At 36.0% G+C, this 20,037-nt stretch overlaps 1 protein-coding gene across 18 annotated transcripts in view; it reads right to left on the reverse strand.

Moving 5' to 3' along the window:
- ATRX (ATRX chromatin remodeler) overlaps positions 1-20,037 on the reverse strand; it is a 276,097-nt gene that overhangs the window by 34,884 nt on the left and 221,176 nt on the right. For all 18 annotated transcript variants that reach the window (XM_070291855.1, XM_070291853.1, XM_070291866.1 and 15 more), the window contains 5 exons: positions 16,697-16,850; positions 13,647-13,753; positions 6,507-6,615; positions 2,179-2,356; positions 690-884 (listed from right to left, as the gene is read on the reverse strand). In XM_070291855.1, the coding sequence (XP_070147956.1) occupies positions 690-884; positions 2,179-2,356; positions 6,507-6,615; positions 13,647-13,753; positions 16,697-16,850 (743 nt within the window). The remainder of the gene's footprint in view (positions 1-689; positions 885-2,178; positions 2,357-6,506; positions 6,616-13,646; positions 13,754-16,696; positions 16,851-20,037) is intronic.

Below are 20,037 nucleotides of genomic sequence, written 5' to 3' on the forward strand. Positions count from 1 at the left end.
CAGGGCATCTTCCTGACTCAGGGATCGAACCCGGATCTCCCTCACTGTAGACGGATGCTTTACCGTCTGAGCCAGGTTTAAATACATATAAAACATATGGTTTTCTCTAGTGTGTAACAGGCTCTTATCTAAGAACAGTGGACCAGAAAAGAGATGTAGATACTGTTCCTGGCTTTGTCACTTATTAGCTGAAAACTAGGCAAGTCACTGAATGCCTCTGACACTAAGTTTCTCCATCTATAAAATGAGGTCTCTTTTCTAAGTATGAAAGTCTTGTGTTATGACAGTGAAAACTATCAAGTAAGAGACACTCATTTGCTGATTCTTAATTGTTATATGACAACAAAAAATGTTAAGGAAGAGACAATTAAATCTCATATATTATTAAAATTATGTATGCCCTCTACTGAAGATTATTAAAAGAGAACCATACTATGTCTTTAAGGTTTCTACTCAGAAATCCTTTTCTGCAGGGCTGAATTTTTTATTTGGCATAAAATATGTATTTCAGATTACACTATCTTTTGTGGTACTATGTGGAGAACTGATCTCTCATTTAAATACAATTTTATTCTCTTTGAAAAATTCTGAAATATAGCCTTAGTCAGATGAATAACTTTCATAGTAGTAATAAAATTTCCTTGATCTATATTAAGCTTTTTTTTAAGCTAATATTCTAAGATGTTTACCTTTGGCAGCATGGGAGTATCCCTTTTCTTCTTCTTTTCTGAATTAGGGTCATCTAACAAGTCTGGCTCAAAGGTATAAAGTTCAGTCAGCTCATTCATGGTAAAATGACGTTCAACTTGCTGTTGATCAACAACTCGAAAAGACAGTGACTGCTTAGTTACTTGCCGATCATAAATCTTATCTTCCATGGTTCCCTTCGTAAAAAAGAATGAACAATACACAAATTTTGTAAACATGAAACTTAATCAAGAAGAAATATAGTTATTGATTTATATGAAATAGCAAAACTTGATAGCAATATACTGCCATGAAGCAAATTTTATGAGCAATGTTGCTTAATTCATGAGACTTTATTTACTCTTCAGAGTAGTTTATGTTGATGAGAAATAAAACTATATTACTGGTAATCATCCTAAAATTTCTGACCAATATGCATTCATGTATTGCTTTATATATTTCCATACTTGGTGAAAGAACGAGAGCAGTCAGATACCAAGGTAAACAGAATAAGAGTACATGAAATCAAACTATAGGGGGTTATTGATGTAAGAATCCAACAGGGCAGTTTAATTCTTTTTCAGTGGAATATAACATGCTCTCAACAATCACTATAAACTAACTTTATGTAAAGTCTTACTTCCTATAACTTCAGGACAAAAAATTAATAACTATAATGCCATATCTATTATATATTCTATATAACATTCTGAAGTAGAATGTAAAGTAGCTCTTAAATAACAGGAAAGAGTTTACAGTGTAGTTTACCAACTATATTATGTACTCTTATGTATGACCAAAGATCTACCAATAAAACCCAGTCTCTGGTTGAGAAGCCCAGATTTGGAGGATGGTAGAGAAGGTAGCATCTGTTCCCAAAGAAGATGTAACAGTTAAAAGAGCAACTTGATTCTATAAACCTGTATAACATTGAACTACATCCACTTCTTTGATTTCATTTCCTTTCCTTAAATTTCAGTTTCTGTTTCTTAATACCTGAGTTTATATTTTAAAGAAATTAATATTCTTGACTAGAAATATTAAATATTCTTTATAATGATTCTTTGTTATTATAATACATTGTTTCTTCTTATTTAACCACACTCTTCAAACTAAGAGATCATCTGGTGCCACTGAAAACAATGATCATTTGACCTTCACATCTATAAGCAAATTAGATTTAGTTAATGGCTTTTCCATGCATAGTAAGTAAAAGAATTATAAATGTTTAACTTTCTTAAACTAGCATGAAATTGCTAAATCTGTATACCCATGCAAATTCATCTCAATCTGAGAAATCAGAGACCCGGACAAACTACAAAATAGAAAATCATGAGAGGTAAAAATTAACTTATATTGCTTTAAGAACAGGAATGATATTTTCAACTTTGTTTGCCTCTCTACAATGCATGTATAGTCTGAATTTCAAAAATATTGTCAGTTTCACCCAATCTTCCAATATGAAAAAGAGAATATAAATTACAAGCCCACCTGAGCTAAGAACCTATATACATAGACAGGTTTAGTTTGTCCAAAGCGATAAACTCTGAATATACTCTGGATGTCATAAGATGGATTCCAAGAAGCATCAAATATAATCACTCGATTAGCAGCTACCAGATTAATTCCAAGAGATCCTGCTTTGGTAGAAATGATAAATAATCGCCCTCTGAAAATGAAAACACATAAAAAAATGTTTAGAGATGAGTGATTAACAGATATTTTACTTATGATATGACTTTTTAATTCTAAGGCAGTCTTTTGAACAATCATGAGTTCAGAGAATTCATTACTTGCTTACTGAAGAAAAGGACAAGTCTAAGGAGTTGGAGTTACGATTTATATGCCCCAAAAGAACTGTAGTGCTGTAACATGAGATAGTCTGATATAGGAATAAAGATAAATATGGAAATCACATGTTTACAGTGTAGTCAAGATATTTATTTATAGATATCTCAGTAAATGTAGAAAATGTACATATAATTCAAAAAATGTGTTCAGTGCTGGAGCAGCTGTGAAGACATGCCCCATGTCCAAGGTAAGAGAAACCCAAGTAAGACGGTAGGAATTGCATGAGGGCATCAGAGGGCAGACACATTGAAACCATAATCACAGAAAACTAGTCATTCTAATCACATTAGGACCACAGCCTTGTCTAACTCAATAAAACTAAGCCATGCCCTGTGGAGGCACCCAAGACGGACGGGTCATGGTGGAGAGGTCTGACAGAATGTGGTCCACGGGAGAAGGGAATGGCAAACCACTTCAGTATTCCTGCCTTGAAAACCCCATGAACAGTATGAAAAGGCAAAATGATAGCATGAAAGAGGAACTCCACAGGTCGGTAGGTGCCCAATATGCTACTGGAGATCAGTGGAGAAATAACTCCAGAAAGAATGAAGGGATGGAGCCAAAGCAAAAACAATACCCACTTGTGGACGTGACGGGTGACAGAAGCAAGGTCTGATGTTGGAAACGGCAATATTGCACAGGAATCTGGAATGTTAGGTCCATGAATCCAGGCAAATTGGAAGTGGTCAAAGAGGGGATGGCAAGAGTGAACGTTGACATTCTAGGAATCAGTGAACTAAAATGGACTGGAATGGGTGAATTTAACTCAGATGACCATTATATCTACTACTGTAGGCAGGAATCCCTTAGAAGAAATGGAGTAGCCATCATGGTCAACAAGAGTCTGAAATGCAGTACTTGGATGCAATCTCAAAAATGAAAGAATGATCTCTGTTTGTTTCCAAGGCAAGCCATTCAATATCACAGTAATCCAAGTCTATGCCCCAACCAGAAATGCTGAAGATGAAGCTGAACGGTTCTATAAAGATCTACAAGACCTTTAAGAACTAACACCCCAAAAGATGTTCTTTTCATTATAGGGGACTGGAATGCAAAAGTAGGTAGTCAAGAAACACCTGGAGTAACAGGCAAATTTGACCTTGATATACGGAATGAAGCAGGGCAAAGGCTAATAAGAGTTTTGCCAAGAGAATGCACTGGTCATCGCCAACACCCTATTTCAACAAAACAAGAGAAGACTCTACACATGGACATCACCAGATGGTCAACACTGAAATCAGATCGATTATATTCTTTGCAGCCAAAGATGGAGAAGCTCCATATGGTAACAAAATCAAGACCGGGAGCTGACTGCAGCTCAGATCAGTTCAGTTCACTCACTAGTCGTGTCCGACTCTTTGCGACCCCATGAATCGCAGCACGCCAGGCCTCCCTGTTCATCACCATCTCCCGGAGTTCACCCAGACTCACGTCCATCGAGTCCGTGATGCCACCCAGCCATCTCATCCTCGGTCATCCCCTTCTCCTCCTGCCCCCAATCCCTCCCAGTTTCAGAGTTTTTTCCAATGAGTCAATGCTTCACATGAGGTGGCCAAAGTACTGGAGTTTCAGCTTTAGCATCATTCCCTCCAAAGAACACCCAGGGCTGATCTCCTTCAGAATGGACTGGCTGGATCTCCTTGCAGTCCAAGGGACTCGCAAGAGTCTTCTCCAACACCACAGTTTAAACGCATCAATTCTTTGGTGCTCAGCCTTCTTTACCGTCCAACTCTCACATCCATACATGACTACTGGAAAAACCATAGCCTTGACAAGATGGACCTTTGTTGGCAAAGTAATGTCTCTGCTTTTGAATATGCTGTCTAGGTTGGTCATAACTTTTCTTCCAAGGAGTAAGTGTCTTTTAATTTCATGGCTGCAGTCACCATCTGCAACTAGTTATCAAATATGACTCTTATGGGACAAATCATATGCTATTATGACATTTACAAATTTGGGAAACTGAATAAGTCAAAGGTTCAGATTAAATTTGACAAGAGTAGGATTACTCAGAATTCTTTCTTCACACTCATGCACAAATAATAACTTTTTAAAACATGGCAAACAGAATACAAAATGTACTTATCTTTATATAGTTATATAACCATTAAAACATAACTTTACTGTACTCAATCCCTTTGTAAGCTTTCCAGACTCTACAGATTTTAAATACCTAATAAAAATATACTCTTTCCTAGGGTCTAACTGGAATTTCCCTAGTTATAACCCTAGGTGTAGTTCAGGATGGGCTTCCCTGGTAGCTCAGTGTGCTACCTGCAATGAATCTGCCTGCAGTGCAGGAGTGGCAGGTTCAATCCCTGGATCGGAAAGATACCCTGGAGGAGGGCATGGCAATGCACTCGAGTATTCCTGCATGGAGAATCCCATGGACAGAGGAGCCTGGCAAGCTATAGTCCATAGGGTCACAGAGTCAGACACGACTGAAACAACATAGCACGCACACACGTAGTTTAGGACTCTGCTAAAATTAAAACATGTTTTACACACAATATACTACCTCTCAAACTTTAGAACATTTATTAAGGCATATATCAGCCATCTTTACATTCAACTAATCTCATCAGGCCCTTTGCTGTCCACTTGAAACACTGTTAATTGACTATGTGTGAGTGTTAGTTGCTAAGTTGTGTTAAACTCTTTGAGACCTCATGAACTGTAGCTCACCAGGCTTCTCTGTCCATGGAATTCTCTAGGCAAGAATACTGGAGTGGGTTGCCATTCCCTTCTCCAGATCTTCCCAAAGCAGGGATTGAACCTGGGTCTCCCATACTGCAGGCAGATTCTTTATCACATGAGCCACTAGGGAAGCCCCATTAATTGGCTATACTCCAATACAAAACAAAAAGTTAAGAAAAAGCTAATCCCATCTCTTCATTACTTTCTTAAAGGCAATGTTTTCATACACACACGTGTGTGTGTGCAAATATTTATACGTACATATACACATAAATTTTTCTCTTACAAATTCAGTTCAAGTATATTAATTGCTAACAGTTAAAAGCAACATCAGGTATGGCAAAACCAATACAATATTGTAAAGTAATTAACCTCCAATTAAAAAAATAAATTTATATTTAAAAAAAAGCAACATCTGTAATACATATATAACACAACCTCTACCTACAGTGGTTTGAAGTATATTATTCAAGTTTCTATAATAAAGAGATCAAGGATACCTTCTTAACTTTAACAGCTGTGTCTCCAAAGATGATAAACACATGAAAAGATGCTTCTCATTAGGGAAATGCAAATTAAAACCATGTAAGGTTCCATTACACACCTATTAGAATGGGTAAATTTTTATTTTTAACTATCATACCAAGGACGTAGAACAACTAGAACTCTCATACACTGCTGGTGGGAATGCAAAACTATACAATTACTTCGGAAAACTGTTTGGCAGTTTCCTACAAAGTTAAACATAAATTTACCATGTAGCCCAGCAACTGCACTCCTAGATTTGCATTTCACTTGGACAAATATCTACACTCACACAAAACTTACACATGAATCTTTAAAACAGCTTCAATTTTAATTTCAAAATCTGGAAGCAACTCCAAGATCTCTCAAACAGAAGTGATTAAACAAACCACTCATCCATACAATGAACATATTCAAACAATGAAAACTATGGTAACAAACTTTATACCCACACAACAGAATAGTATAATGAAATACAACTCAACAATAAAAAGGAACTATTAACATGCAGCAATGAGGATGAAGCTCAAATGCATTTTGCTAAATGAAAAAAGTAAGATTCAAAAAGCTACAAACTGCATGATCCCATGAGTGAATTTCCTAAAGGATGATGAAACCATTTTATATCTGGACTTTATCTTGTATTTGGCAAAAATTATAGTAGTAGACAATAAAAGAGTAAATTTTATTATCTGCAGATTTAGAATGATTTTTTAAAAATTATACATTCAGAAAATGATTCTTACCTCACATTAGTTTCATCATTAAATTCTTCAGCCCATTTTTTCCTTGACTGAGCAGTTGTAGAGCCATCTAAACGGTAATAATCAATGTTTCTGAGCCACTTCCCTTCACCTGAAAATTCAACAAGAAAAAAGATATATATATATATATATTATCCTAGTAGTAAAAAATTTATCTTTTTTGCTTGCCATTTAAGAGCTATTTATATATACTCTATTTGCAGAGCAAGACAAATTTTTATTCAAGAGATAACATTGTATTACTAGTACAATTTACCACAGATTTCCTTCTAACACATATTGAATAGCAAAGGTATTCTCAAAACTATTTCACCTACATGTAAATTTCATCCTTGATTAGAATCCAAAAAAACTTAAGCTGCATGAAAATTCTTTTTAATTGTCTAAAAATGACAAGCTTTCCCCCTTTGTTATTAACAAGTTGATACTAAAGAGATAAAAACCAAAGACATAGAATGCATTTATTCATTCACTGAACAAATAATGACTGAATACTTATTTATATGCCAAAAAACATACTATCATCTACTAAGGTGAAATAAATAAAAGCAAAAATAAATCAATGGGACCTAATTAAATGTAAAAGCTCTTGCACTGCAAAGGAAACCACTAACAAAATGAAAAGAAAATCCATGGAATGGGAGATAATATTCACAAACAATATGACCAACAAGGAGTTAATATCCAAAATATACAAACAGTTCATATAGCTAAATATCAACAAACAGTACTATCAGAAAATGGGGAGACCTGAACAGATATTTTTTCCAAAGAGGGCATTGTTGTTGTTCAGTCACCCAGTCATGTCCAACTCATTATGACTCCAGGATCCGCAGCATGCCAGGCCTCCCTGTCCCTCACCATCTCCGGAAGTTTGCCCAAGGTCACGTCCTTTGAAACAGTGATGCCATCCAGCCATCTTATCCTCTGATGCCCTCTTCCCCTTCTGCTCTAAATCTTTCCCAGCATCAGGGACTTTTTCAATGATTCAGCTGTTTGCATCAGATAACCAAAATACTGGAGCTTCAGCATCACCATCAGTCATTCCAATGAGTATTCAGGGTTGATTTCCTTTAAGATTGATGGGTTTGATCTCCTTGCTGTCCAATGGACTCTCAACAGTCTTCTCTAGCACCACAGTTTGAAGGCATCAATTCTTTGGCCCTCTGCCTTCTTCAGAGTCCATGTTTCACAACCTTATATGACCTCTGTGAAGACCATAGCCTTGATTATATGGGCCTCTGTCAGCAGAGCAATGTCTCTGCTTTTCAACACACTGTCTAGGTTTGTCACAGCTTTCCTGCCAAGAAGCAATCATCTTCTGATTTCATGGCTGCAGTCACCATCTGCAGTAATTTTAGAGCCCAAGAAGACAAAATCTGTCACTGCTTTCACCTTTTTCCCTTCTATTTGCCACAAAATAATGGAGCTGGATGCCATCATCTTAGTTTTTTTAATATTTAGTTTTAAATCAGGTTTTTGACTCTCCTCCTTCATCCTGATCAACAGGTTCTTTAGTTTCTCTTTGCTTTCTACTGTTAAAGTGGTATCATCTGTATATCTGAGGTTGTTAATGTTTCTCCTGCCTATCTTGATTCCAGCTTGTGCTTCATCCAGCCTGGCATTCTTCATGATGTGCTCAGCATATAGGTTAAATAAACAGGGTGACAAACAAGACAGCCTTGTCACACTCCTTTCTCAATCTTGAACCAATCAGTTGTTCCATAGAGGGTTTTAACTGTTGCTTCTTGACCTGCATACACGTTTCTCAGGAGACAGGTAAGATGGTCTGGTATTCCCATCTCTTTAAAGAGTTTTCCACAGTTTGTAATGACTCACACAGTCAAAGGCTTTAGTGTAGTTGATAAAAGAGAGGTAGATGTTTTTCTGGAATTCCCTTGCTTTCTCTATGATCCAGCAAATGTTGGCAGTTTGATGTCTGGTTCCTCTGCCTTTTCTAAATCTAGCTTGGATGCCTGGAAGTTCTTGGTTCATGCCTAGCATGCAAGTTAAGCATGACCTTACTATCATGGGAGATGAGTACAACTGTACGAGCTGATGGGGACATTAAAAGATGTTTGACATCACTAATTATTCGGTTCAGTTGCTCAGTAATGTTTGATGCTTTGGGACCCCATGGACTACAGCACACCAGGCTCCCCTGTCCATCATCAACTCCTGGAGCTTGCTCAAACTCATATCCATCAAGTCAGTGATGCCACCCAACCATCTTATCCTCTGTCGTCACCTTCACCTGCTGCCCTCAATCTTTCTGAGCATCAGGGTCTTTTCCAATTAGTTCTTTGCATCAGGTGGGCAAAGTATTGGAGCTTCAGCTTCAGCATCAGTCCGTCCAATGAATATTTAGGACTGATTACCTTTAGGATTGACTGGTTTGATATCCTTGTAGTTCAAAGGACTCTCAAGAGGCTTTTCCACCACCACTGTTCAAAAGCAACAGATCTTCAGCACTCAGTTTTATGATCCAACTCTCACATCCATACATGACCACTGGGAAAACCATATAGTTTTGACAAGACAGACCTTTGTAGGCAAAGTAATATCTCTGCTTTTTAATATGCTGTCTAGGTTTGTCATAGCTTTTCTTCCAAGGAGCGAGCATCTTTTAATTTAATAATTGACTAATTATTAAAGAAATGCAAATGAAACCATAATATCCTTTCCTACCTGCCAAAATGGCTATCATCAAAAAATCTACAAATAACAAATGTTGGTGAAGATGTGGAGAAAAAGAAACCCTTTTACCCTGTTGGTGGGAATGTAAACTGGTTCAGCCACTATGGAGAACAGTGTGGAAGTTTCTCAAAAAAACTAAAAATAGAACTACCATAACATCCAGCATGGAGAAGGCAATGGCAACCCACTACAGTGTTCTTGCCAGGAGAATCTCAGGGACGGGGGAGTCTGGTAGGCTGCCATCTCTGAGGTCGCACAGAGTTGAACATGACTAAAACAATTTAGCAGCAGCAGCAGCAACATCTCGCAATTCCACTCCTGGGTATATATCCAAAAAGTCTGAAAACACTAATTCAAACACATACATGCACCCCAATGTACACAGGAATAGTCAAGATATGGGAGCAACTCAAAAGTCCATCAACAGACAAATGATTAAAAATTTGTGGTATACACTCAAACACAGACATATGAATATTACTCAGCAATTAAAAAAAAAGAGTGAGATTCTTCCATTTTCAGCAATATGGATGAACCCAGGAAATATTCTACTTAGTGAGATAATTCAGATAGAGAAAAGACAGACGCTGTATCACTTACATGTAAAATACAAAAAAATTACCCATACAAAGGTATATAACAAAACAGAAACAGACTCAGAGATACAGAAAACAAACGAGTGGTTACCAAGGGGGAGAGGAAGAGGAGAGGGGTAAGAGAGAGGTAAGGGATTAAAAGATACCAACTACTATGTATAAAATAGATTTTTTAAAAAGGGTATATTGTATAACACAGGGAATAACAGTCATTATTTTCTAAAACTTTTAGTGGTGTATAATCTGCAAAACTACTGAATCACTATGCTGTATAAAAGTGTGTTAGTCGCTCAGTTATGTCTGACTCTTTGTGAACCCATGGGCTGTAGCCTACCAGGCTCCTCTGTCCACAGAATTCTCCAGGCAAGAATACTGGAGTGGGCTGCCATTTCCTTCTCCAGGGGATCTTGCCAAACCAGAGACCCAAAACGAAAATTAATACAGTGTTTAAAAAATTAACACATCCATTCCTTTGAGAATTTAGACTAAAACAAAAGGACAAAGTATGTCTCATCAAGTGAAATTTTATTTATGTTCTAAGGACTGTAATATCCTACAAGATTCAAATATTAAGGATGTCTAGAATAAATGATCTAGCTATATTAATGATTCCCACAAATAGGATGTGTTTCTTTATTTTTGGCTGCACTGGGTCTTTGTTGTTTTTGTGTGGGCTTTCTACAGTTGCAGCTACACTTCATTGCAGCATGCAGGCTTCTCATTGTGGTGGCTTCTCTTGTTGTGGAGCACAGGCTCTAAGGCATATGGGCTTCAGTTGTTGTGGCACATGGGCTTAGTTGCTCCACCACATGTGGAATCTTCCAGGACCAGGGATCAAATCCATGTCCCCTGCATTGGCAGGGAAATCCTTAGTTGTTTAATTTTTTTTTTTACTTTATTTTACTTTACAATACTGTATTAGTTTTGCCATACATCAACATGAATCTGCCAAGGGTGTACAAATGTTCCCAATCCTGAACCCCTAGTTGTTTAATTATTAAATAACATTAAAAGTTTAAAAGTCTTAGGATATATCTTAAGGTGTATGCATGCTCAGTCACTCAGTGGTGTCCTATTCTTTGCAACCCCATGGACTGGAGCCTGCCTGGCTCCTCTGTCCTTGGGATTTTCCAGGCAAGAATACTGGAGTGGGTTGCCACTTCCTCCTCCAGGGGATCTCCCCAATCCACATCTCCTGCATTTGCAGGCGGATTCTTTGACCACTGAGCCAAGTGGGAAGCTCCACATCTTAAGGTATATAAGAATACATTATTCCTAGGGAAAAATTTAAAATTAACAAATTAATTTAAAAAATCCCACATGATCATCTCAATAGACAGTAAGAAATCACCTGATAATACTCAATACACATTCATGACAAGAAAAACACACTCAAAAAACTGGAAATAGAAGAGAATTTCCTCAACATCATATATGCTATCTACTAAAAAATATAAATAACATTATACAGAATAGTGAAAGATCAGATGCTTTCCCTTTAAGATTAGGAACAAGAAAAGGATGTCCGGTTATGTCAGATTAATTCAACACTGTACTAGAAGTTCTAAGGAGGGAAATAGTCAAGAAAAAGAAATAAAAGTAATCTATATTGGAAAGGAAGAAGTAAATCATTATTTGCAGATGACATGATCTTGCACAAGGAAAATCCTTTAAAATCCACAAAAAACTACTGGAACTAATAAATTATTTAATACGCAAAACTTAATTCATACATTTGCAATGAAAATTCAAAACTGAAAGTAAGAACACAATTCCACTCATAATATTATCAAAAAGAATAAAATAAATTTAACATAAGAAATGCAAAATGCATACACTGAAAACTAAAACACTGGTGAAAGAAATTCAACATTTAAGTAAATGTTAAAACATCCCATGTTCATAGATCAGAAGACTTAATATTGTTAAGAAGGCAATACTTCCTAAAATGAACTTACAAGTTCAATGCAATTTCTATCAGAATTCAAGCTGACATCTTTGTAAACTTTACAAGCTAATTCTAAAATTCATATGGAATTGCAAGGGATCCAGAATAGCCCCCCAGAAAAAAAAATGTTGAACAGAAACAATGTAGGAGGAATCACAATTTCAAAACTTACTTTCAAAGCAAATGTAATCAGAACAGTGTGCTACTGGCATGGGGACTGACATATAGATAAATGGAACAAAACTTGGGGAGTCAAAAAATAAATCTGTCTCTTTGGTCAACTAATTTTCAACAAGGGTGCCCAGAAACGATGAATGGAGAAAGAACAGTCTTCTCAATAAATAGTGTTTGACAACTGGATAGCCACAGCATAAGACTGAAGTTGGATCTTTAACCTCATAGCATATATAAAAATTAATGTATCAAAATTCTAACCAATTAATGCATCAAAGACCTAACCAAAAGAGCTAAAACTATGATTCTTTGAAGGAAGCATAGGAGTAAATATTCATGAACTTGGATTTGGCAATGGTTTCTTAAGTATGACATTAAAAGCATAAGTAACAAAAGAAAAAAATGTAAATTAGACTTCATAAAAATGAAATACTACCTAGAAAGTAAAAAGACAACCAAAAGAATGAGAGAAAATATTTACAAAGCATATATCTGAAAATGGCCTCCTGAACAGAATATTTTTTTTTAATTTTTTTTTAAAAGGTCTTTCAAATGAGCAAAGGACCCAAATAATCATTTTTCCAAAGAAGAAATACAGATGGCCATGAAACAATGGTCAAAATCATTAGTCACTAGAGAAATACAAATCAAAATCACAATGAGATACCATTTCAGGGCCACTAGGATGACTATAATTCAACAACAGAAAACAAATGTTGATAAAGATGTGGAGAAATGAAAACCATTGTACAATGCTTCTTGAGTGCAGCCAGTATAGCAAACAGTTTGGTCGATCTTCAATACATTAAACTTAGAATTGCATATGACACAACAGTTCCATTCGTAACTATCCAATATATCCCAAACAGGTAAAAACAGATTTTAAAGAAATAAAAACTTGTATACAAACACTCGTAGCTGCACTAATCACAATAGCCAAAAAGAGAAAACAACTTATATCTATGAATTAATGAATGGATAATCAAAATGTGGGTATTAACCATAAAACAGAAAGAAATAAAAACTTGTATACAAACACTCGTAGCTGCACTAATCACAATAGCCAAAAAGAGAAAACAACTTTATCTATGAATTAATGAATGGATAATCAAAATGTGGGTATTAACCATAAAACAGAATTTATTATTAGGTTATTAGGAATAAAGCAGTGACACTTGCTACAACTTGGATGAACCTTAAAAACATGCTATGCAAAAGAAGTCAGTCACAAAAGACCAAATATTATATGACTCTATTTATATGAAAGGTCCAGAATAAGTCTATCTCAATTTATATAAAAAGAGAAGGTAGATTAGTGATTGCTTAAGGGTAAAGTGGTAGAAAGGAGGTTAGCAGAGTGATAGCTAAAGGGTACAGTGCTTCTTTGGTGATTAATATGTTCAAAAATTGACTATGGTGATAGCTGTACAACTCTGAAAATATACTAAAAACCATTGAACTGTACACCTTAAGTAGGTAAATTGCATGTTATGTGAAGTATATCTCAACAACACTGTTTAAAAAAACAAACAAAAAATTTGCTACAACAACAGCAACAAAGACCATATTTATAGGGAAAAGGACAAAAAGAAAGTGCAGAAAAAATACATAAAGGTTGTGAGTCCAGGTAATTTTTTTCTTCTATTGTTAAAATGTTTACATGTCTGAATGAACATTTTAAAAATTATGATATACAACATAACTCACCTTTATAAATAAGAGGCTTATCTTTATCTTCTGTCTTTTCTCTACTAGCCAATTCAAGAAAATCTTCAATCAAGTCCAGAGATATGAGAGATTGGCTGAAAACAAGGCTGAAAAACAAATCAGCATTCATAGGTTAAATGAATAACAAACTCAACACATTTCTAATCAAAACGTCAGTAGGACTTTTTTGGTAGAAATTAACAAGCTGATTCTAAAGTTTATATGGATATGCCAAGCACATAGAGTAGCCAAAACAATTTCGAAAGGAAAAAAGTTGGAGGCATAACTCTACATGATTTCAGCACAAAGCTAGTATAATCAAAATAGTATAGCACTGACAAAGAAACCAACACAAATCAATGGAACAGAATATAATCCAGATATAAAGCCACATTACATTTAACTAGTTTTTGACAAAGAGGCAAAAGCAACTCAATGGAAAGAAGTCTTTTCAACAATAGTCTTGGCAAAACTGGACGTTCATATGCTAAAAAACAAATTTCTGTCTAAGCCTCAGCTGCATAAATAGGGAACAGAAGAATCTAATTTGACAAGTTTTTCTTTAAAAGAAAAAAAATCTTAACTGACCATAAGTCAATATGAAGCAATAATGTTGTTTAGATGTTGGAAAACCATTCTATCAGACTGTAGGAATGGAATGACAGGATCCAGAGTAAATAATAACCAGACTCACTATAATTATGTGTTAATAGAAACTCGCTGAAGTGTTTTGTTTACTGTGACCATATTTTGAGATGAGTGCTAAAAACTGAAGCATATTCAAGACCATTGTCAGGACTGAAATTAAGCCATACAAATAGAACAATCAACTGAGAAGAAAAAAGCTTACAGTGACAAGAGATAAACCCATCATTATCTGAAGAGGAGACAATTGAAATAGTAGTAGTGATGTCTGCAACCTACTTTGAAAAGTATCAGGAAAATAAGATGGACAGAGGGATGGATAGATAGGTATATAATAAAGTATAATAAAGTATAGTATAGATTCTAGGTAACAGGTATGTAGGTATTCACTCTATTTATTCTTTCTGCTTTTTATGTTTGAAAATTTCCATAATGAAACACTGGACAAAGAATAGTGGTAATCACAATTTCAGAAATGCACTGCTTTATGTCTTAATGTTGATAACATTTATCACTTGGGTTAATAACTAAAAATGATCATTATAACAGTATTTTTAAAAAGCAATAGATATATTCTATTTTAGACCAGGGGAAAATAGCTATAAGAATACAGTACAAACTAAAGATAAGCATACATTTTCTAACACTTTGAAGTATTCAACTCTTGGGAGCCTTCTGAAATGGAAAATATTCTACTCAGGAGAAACTAGAAGAGCATCTATGATGAACATGGTAGAAGATATTCCTTGTTAGGAAAAATTAAAAGACTACTAAAAATCTCCTATACACTCATAATATTCTTATATGGTATCCAATAAAAATTAACATTAAACTATAAAAGTTAATAGAAAAAAAAAAGGCATAAGCATGTCTAAATCATCAGTCTCTTCTGACCCTTCAGGAACTTGGAGCTCAAATATCTACTTTCTACTTGACATCTCTCGTGGACATATAATATGCCTTGGAAACTTAACAAAACCACAGTAGAACTCTTTACTACCTGTAATAAACTTAGTTCTCCCTTAGACTTCTCCATTTTAGTAAATAACAACATAATTCACAGGCACTTAGGGGGAAAGCCTGGGAGTCATCTTTGACTACTCTATCTTACTGTCCTGCATTTAATCTACCAAGTATTGTTTCTCTACCCCAAAACACACTCTTTATCTCCACTACTACCATTCCATTCCACGCCAATATCCTCCCTTATCTGAACTACTTGTTTCTGTGTAAGTGGCAATTTATAACTAAAATAACTTGCAGTGAGTACTTACTTGGTGTGATGTACAGTGGTTAATAAAAATCAATATTTTTATAATTAATGATTAACTCAAACAACTCACTGTCTAGCAAAAAAATAAATACATTAGAATGTGTTAAGAGTAAAGCAGAAGTACATTAAAAGGTGGTATGAAAATATAACAGAAATCTACCTCTTTCCAAGAAAGTTAAAGAAAGTAAATTAGATTTTTTAAGATAGAAGATTTGTTTTATTTCAGCCTTATGTTAAAGTGCTTAAAGTTTTTAACAAAAAATTCTTATATTACAAGCATTATATTTTAAAAATATTTTATGACCAGAACATAGGGCCTTATAAAAGCCTAAACGATAAGCATGGTTCAAAATTTTAAAAGCACATTTTTAAATAATAAAATGAAGGATAAGATTGGGGGATGGAATCTAGGGAAAGGAATTGGGGCACAAATGCTAGAAGTAAAACAAACAGGGAAAAAAAAACAAAGGAGAAATTATAGAGAGTAATCAAAAAGGGGTAAAATAAAGTCTGAGAGGTATCCACTAGATTTGGAAATTAGAAGGTCAATAGGTGACATTAAAGGGCTTCCCTGGTGGCTCATCAGTAAGGAATCCACCTGCCAATGCAGGAGATGCAGGGTGGATCCCTGGGTTGGGATGATCCACTGGAGAAGGAAATGGTAATGCACTCCAGTATTCTTGCCTGGGAAATCCCATGGACAGAGGAGCCAGGAGGTTATAGTCTATGGGGGTGCAAAAGAGTCAGACACAACTTAACAACTAAACAATAAAAACAACAAAACGACTTTGAGGGTGGGGGGAAATCTCAGTAAAGTAACAGTGTAGAAACCACACTGCATGGATTGAAAAATGATTCTGAAAATGATGAAATATAGATACCAAGTAGAGACTTGGCTCAAGGAAATAAGTTCAAGATTCTACAGCCAGAAGGGGAAAATGGCACTGAAGGAACATCCAGAATATGCACTCAGAAATAGTGGCTTAGAAGGAAGATAGTTGTCACTAAACTAACCAAGAAATTACATCTTTAAAAAAGAAGAAAACAAAACAGATTTAAGTATTTCAAACAATAAAAAGGTTATCAAAAATTTGTTTAATATAATAAAAATAGGAAATAGGAAAGAACTTACACTTTATCCCCAATTTCCTCTGCCATTCGAAGAATTTCAAAGAGAAGTACCATTTTTCCAGAATGCTCTAAAACCTCAGCATCAGCATCTGTAACAAAATCTTTGTACCAGTCTGGAGCTGGGCTGCTTGGATTAGAAGAGGAAGTAGCTTTACCTAAACAAAATAAATGAAATATAAATAAGTAGGCAAATAAGAAACTGAAAGACTCCAGAGTGGGATTAAGAAAGAGATTAAGAGAAACAGATATAGACCAACCAATTCAGGGAGAGACTGAGAAAGAAAGAGACTGGTAGGGAGAGAGAGGAAAAAAGACAACCATAGGAGAGAAAGACCTCTACACTCTAAGAGAAAGACAAGAGGTGGGGGAGGTGAGGCAGAGAGGATTGCGGGAAAAGAAAATAAAGAGACAGAAAATCAGACATATACAAAGGCACATAAACACACACACATATGCACACAGACACGGGGGAGGGCCTCCAAATACAGAGTAAGCAAGAGACAGACCTTGAGAAAGTGGAAGTATGAGAAACAGCATTTGGGGTGGGGGGAGGGGTTCAGAAAGATAGAGACCCAAAGAAATTAAGTCTCCCAGGCCCTGAGACAGTATAATCCCAAAGCACACCCTAACAGACAGGGACCAGGAGAAAAGGCCGAGAGACCCAAAGAGAGAGGGAGAGAAGGGAAGAGAGACTGACTTGGAGATCAAGAGAGAAAAGCTCTTTAGGGACAGGAAAACTTTCACTGTGCTAGAATTCTGGAAAACTCAAACAAGGATTGTTCCCAGCATCATCATCTCGTGGTAAATCATTTTGCTCTTTAAAAAAAGAAGAAAACACTATTTTGCTCTTATTTTCCCCATAAACTTTGACTATAAAAAGGTATGAGAAGCAAGTAACAAAATAGCTATGAAAGATAAACAGTTAAGTTTCAAATACAGGATGTACAGGTTTAACATATTTCTGTGCCTTCTCAGATGCCATTTAATGCAATATTGTATTGGTTTTGCCATACATCAACATGAATCTACCACAGGTATACATGTGTTCCCCATCCTGAACTCCTCTCCCTCCCTGGTACGTCACCAAACTGTATATTATACTTCATGTTTTTAAACTAGATGCAAATGGAACATATGTATAACTATATATGTATAGTTGTACTTTGGCCACCTGATGTGAAGAACTGACTCACTGAAAAAGATGCTTTCTTGATGCTGGGAAAGATTGAAGGCAGGAGGAGAAGGGGACGACAGAGGATGCGATGGTTAGATGGCATCACCGAATTGACGGACATTGAGTTTGAGTAAACTCTGGGAGCTGGTGATGGACAGGGAGGCCTGGTGTGCTGCAGTCCATGGGGTTGCAAAGAATCGGACACGAATGAGAGACTGAACTGAACAGATACATACTTTTATACTGAATATACTTTTTCACTGAATATAGTTTTCATTTTCCATTCAAAGTGAGACTGATTCAATAATTCTGCCATATATGGTATTCTACTGCATCACTATATTATAATTTTTTAGTTCTCCTGATCACAGACATTTAGGTTCTTTTTCATTTTTGGATACTATGAAATAACTGCAATAAACCTATCAGTATTCTATTTTTCTAGAATGTATAGATCTCATATAAGTTTAAAATTTTCTGGTATAAAGTTATGCTTATGATTTATAAAATATCACATTAAACATTACTACTTTATAAATTGTTTACTATCTCAGGTTCTTGACATTCTGATCATGCTGTTTGATTTTTGTGTTAACTTTGTCAGGTTAACTAATAATTTTTGTTGCTAACTTTTCCTAATGTTGATTGTTTCTTCAGGCATTCTATAACTTTTTACTGTCATGTCACTTTTAATGTGGCTGGAATATGTGAGAATCGTTGGTAGCCTGGGTTCAGTTCAGTCAGTTCACTCGCTTAGTCATGTCCAACTCTTTGTGACACCATGGACTGCAGCATGCCAGGCTATCCTGTCCATCACCAACTCCCATCACCAAGCTCCCAGGGAGCTTGCTCTAACTTATGTCCATCGAGTTGGTGATGTCATCCAAATATCTCATCCTCTGTCGTCCCCCTCTCCCACCTTCAATCTTTCCCAGCATCAGGATCTTTTCCAATGATATAGTTCTTCACATCAGGTGGGCAAAGTATTGGAGCTTCAGGTTCAGCATTAGTCCTTCCAATGAATATTCAGGGCTGATTTCCTTTAGGATTGACTGGTTTGATCCCCTTGCAGTCCAAGGGACTCTCAAGAGGCTTCTCCAACACCACAGTTCAAAAGCATCAATTCTTCAGCACTCAACTTACTTTATGCTCCAACTCTCACATCCATACATGACTACAGGAAGGACCATAGCTTTGATTAGATGGACCTTTGTTGGCAAAGTAATGTCTCTGCTTTTTAACATGCTGTCTACATTTGGCATAGCTTTCCTTCCAAGGAGCAAGCATATTTAATTTCAAGGCTGCAGTCACCATCTGCAGTGATTTTGGAGCCCAAGAAAATAGTCTGTCACTGTTTTCATTGTTTCCCTGTCTATTTGCCATGAAGTGATGGGACCAGAAGGCATGATCTTCATTTTTTGAATGTTGAATTTTAAGCCACCTTTTTCTACTCTCCTCTTTCACTTTCAAGAGGCTCTTCAGTTCCTATTTGGTTTCTACCATAAGGGTGACATCATCTGCACATCTGAGGTTATTGATATTTGTTCTGGCAATCTTGATTCCAGCTTGTGTTTCATCCACATCAGCATTTTGCATGATGTATTCTGCATATAAGTTAAATAAGCAATATATATCCTTGATGTACTCCTTTCCCAATTTGGAAACAGTCTGTTGTTCCATGGTTCCAACTGCTGCTTCTTGACCTGTATATAGATTTCACAGGTGGCAGGTAAGGTCAGTATTCCCATCTCTTTAAGAATTTTCCACAGTTTGTTCTTATCCACAGAGTCAAAGGCTTTGGCGTAGTCAATAAAGCAGAAATAGATGTTTTTCTGGAACTCCTTTGCCTTTTCTATGATACAGCGGACGTTGGCAATTTGATCTCTGGTTCCTCGGCCTCTTCTAAATCTAGCTTGAACATCTGGAATTTCTCAGTTCACGTACTGTTGAAGCTTCACTTGGAGAATTTTGAGCATTACTTTGCTAGTGTGTGAGATGAGGGCAATTGTGCAGTAGTCTGAACATACTTTCACATTGCCTTTCTTTGGGACTGGAATGAAAACTGACCTTTTCCAGTTTCCTGACAGCAAGATGGCAGAGTAAAAGGATGGGTGCTCATCTTTTTCTGCAAGAACTCCAAAATTGCAATTCAGTGCTGAATAACCACT

Source organism: Ovis canadensis, chromosome X (assembly GCF_042477335.2).
Source record: "Ovis canadensis isolate MfBH-ARS-UI-01 breed Bighorn chromosome X, ARS-UI_OviCan_v2, whole genome shotgun sequence".
Classification (NCBI taxonomy): Eukaryota; Metazoa; Chordata; class Mammalia; order Artiodactyla; family Bovidae; genus Ovis; species Ovis canadensis.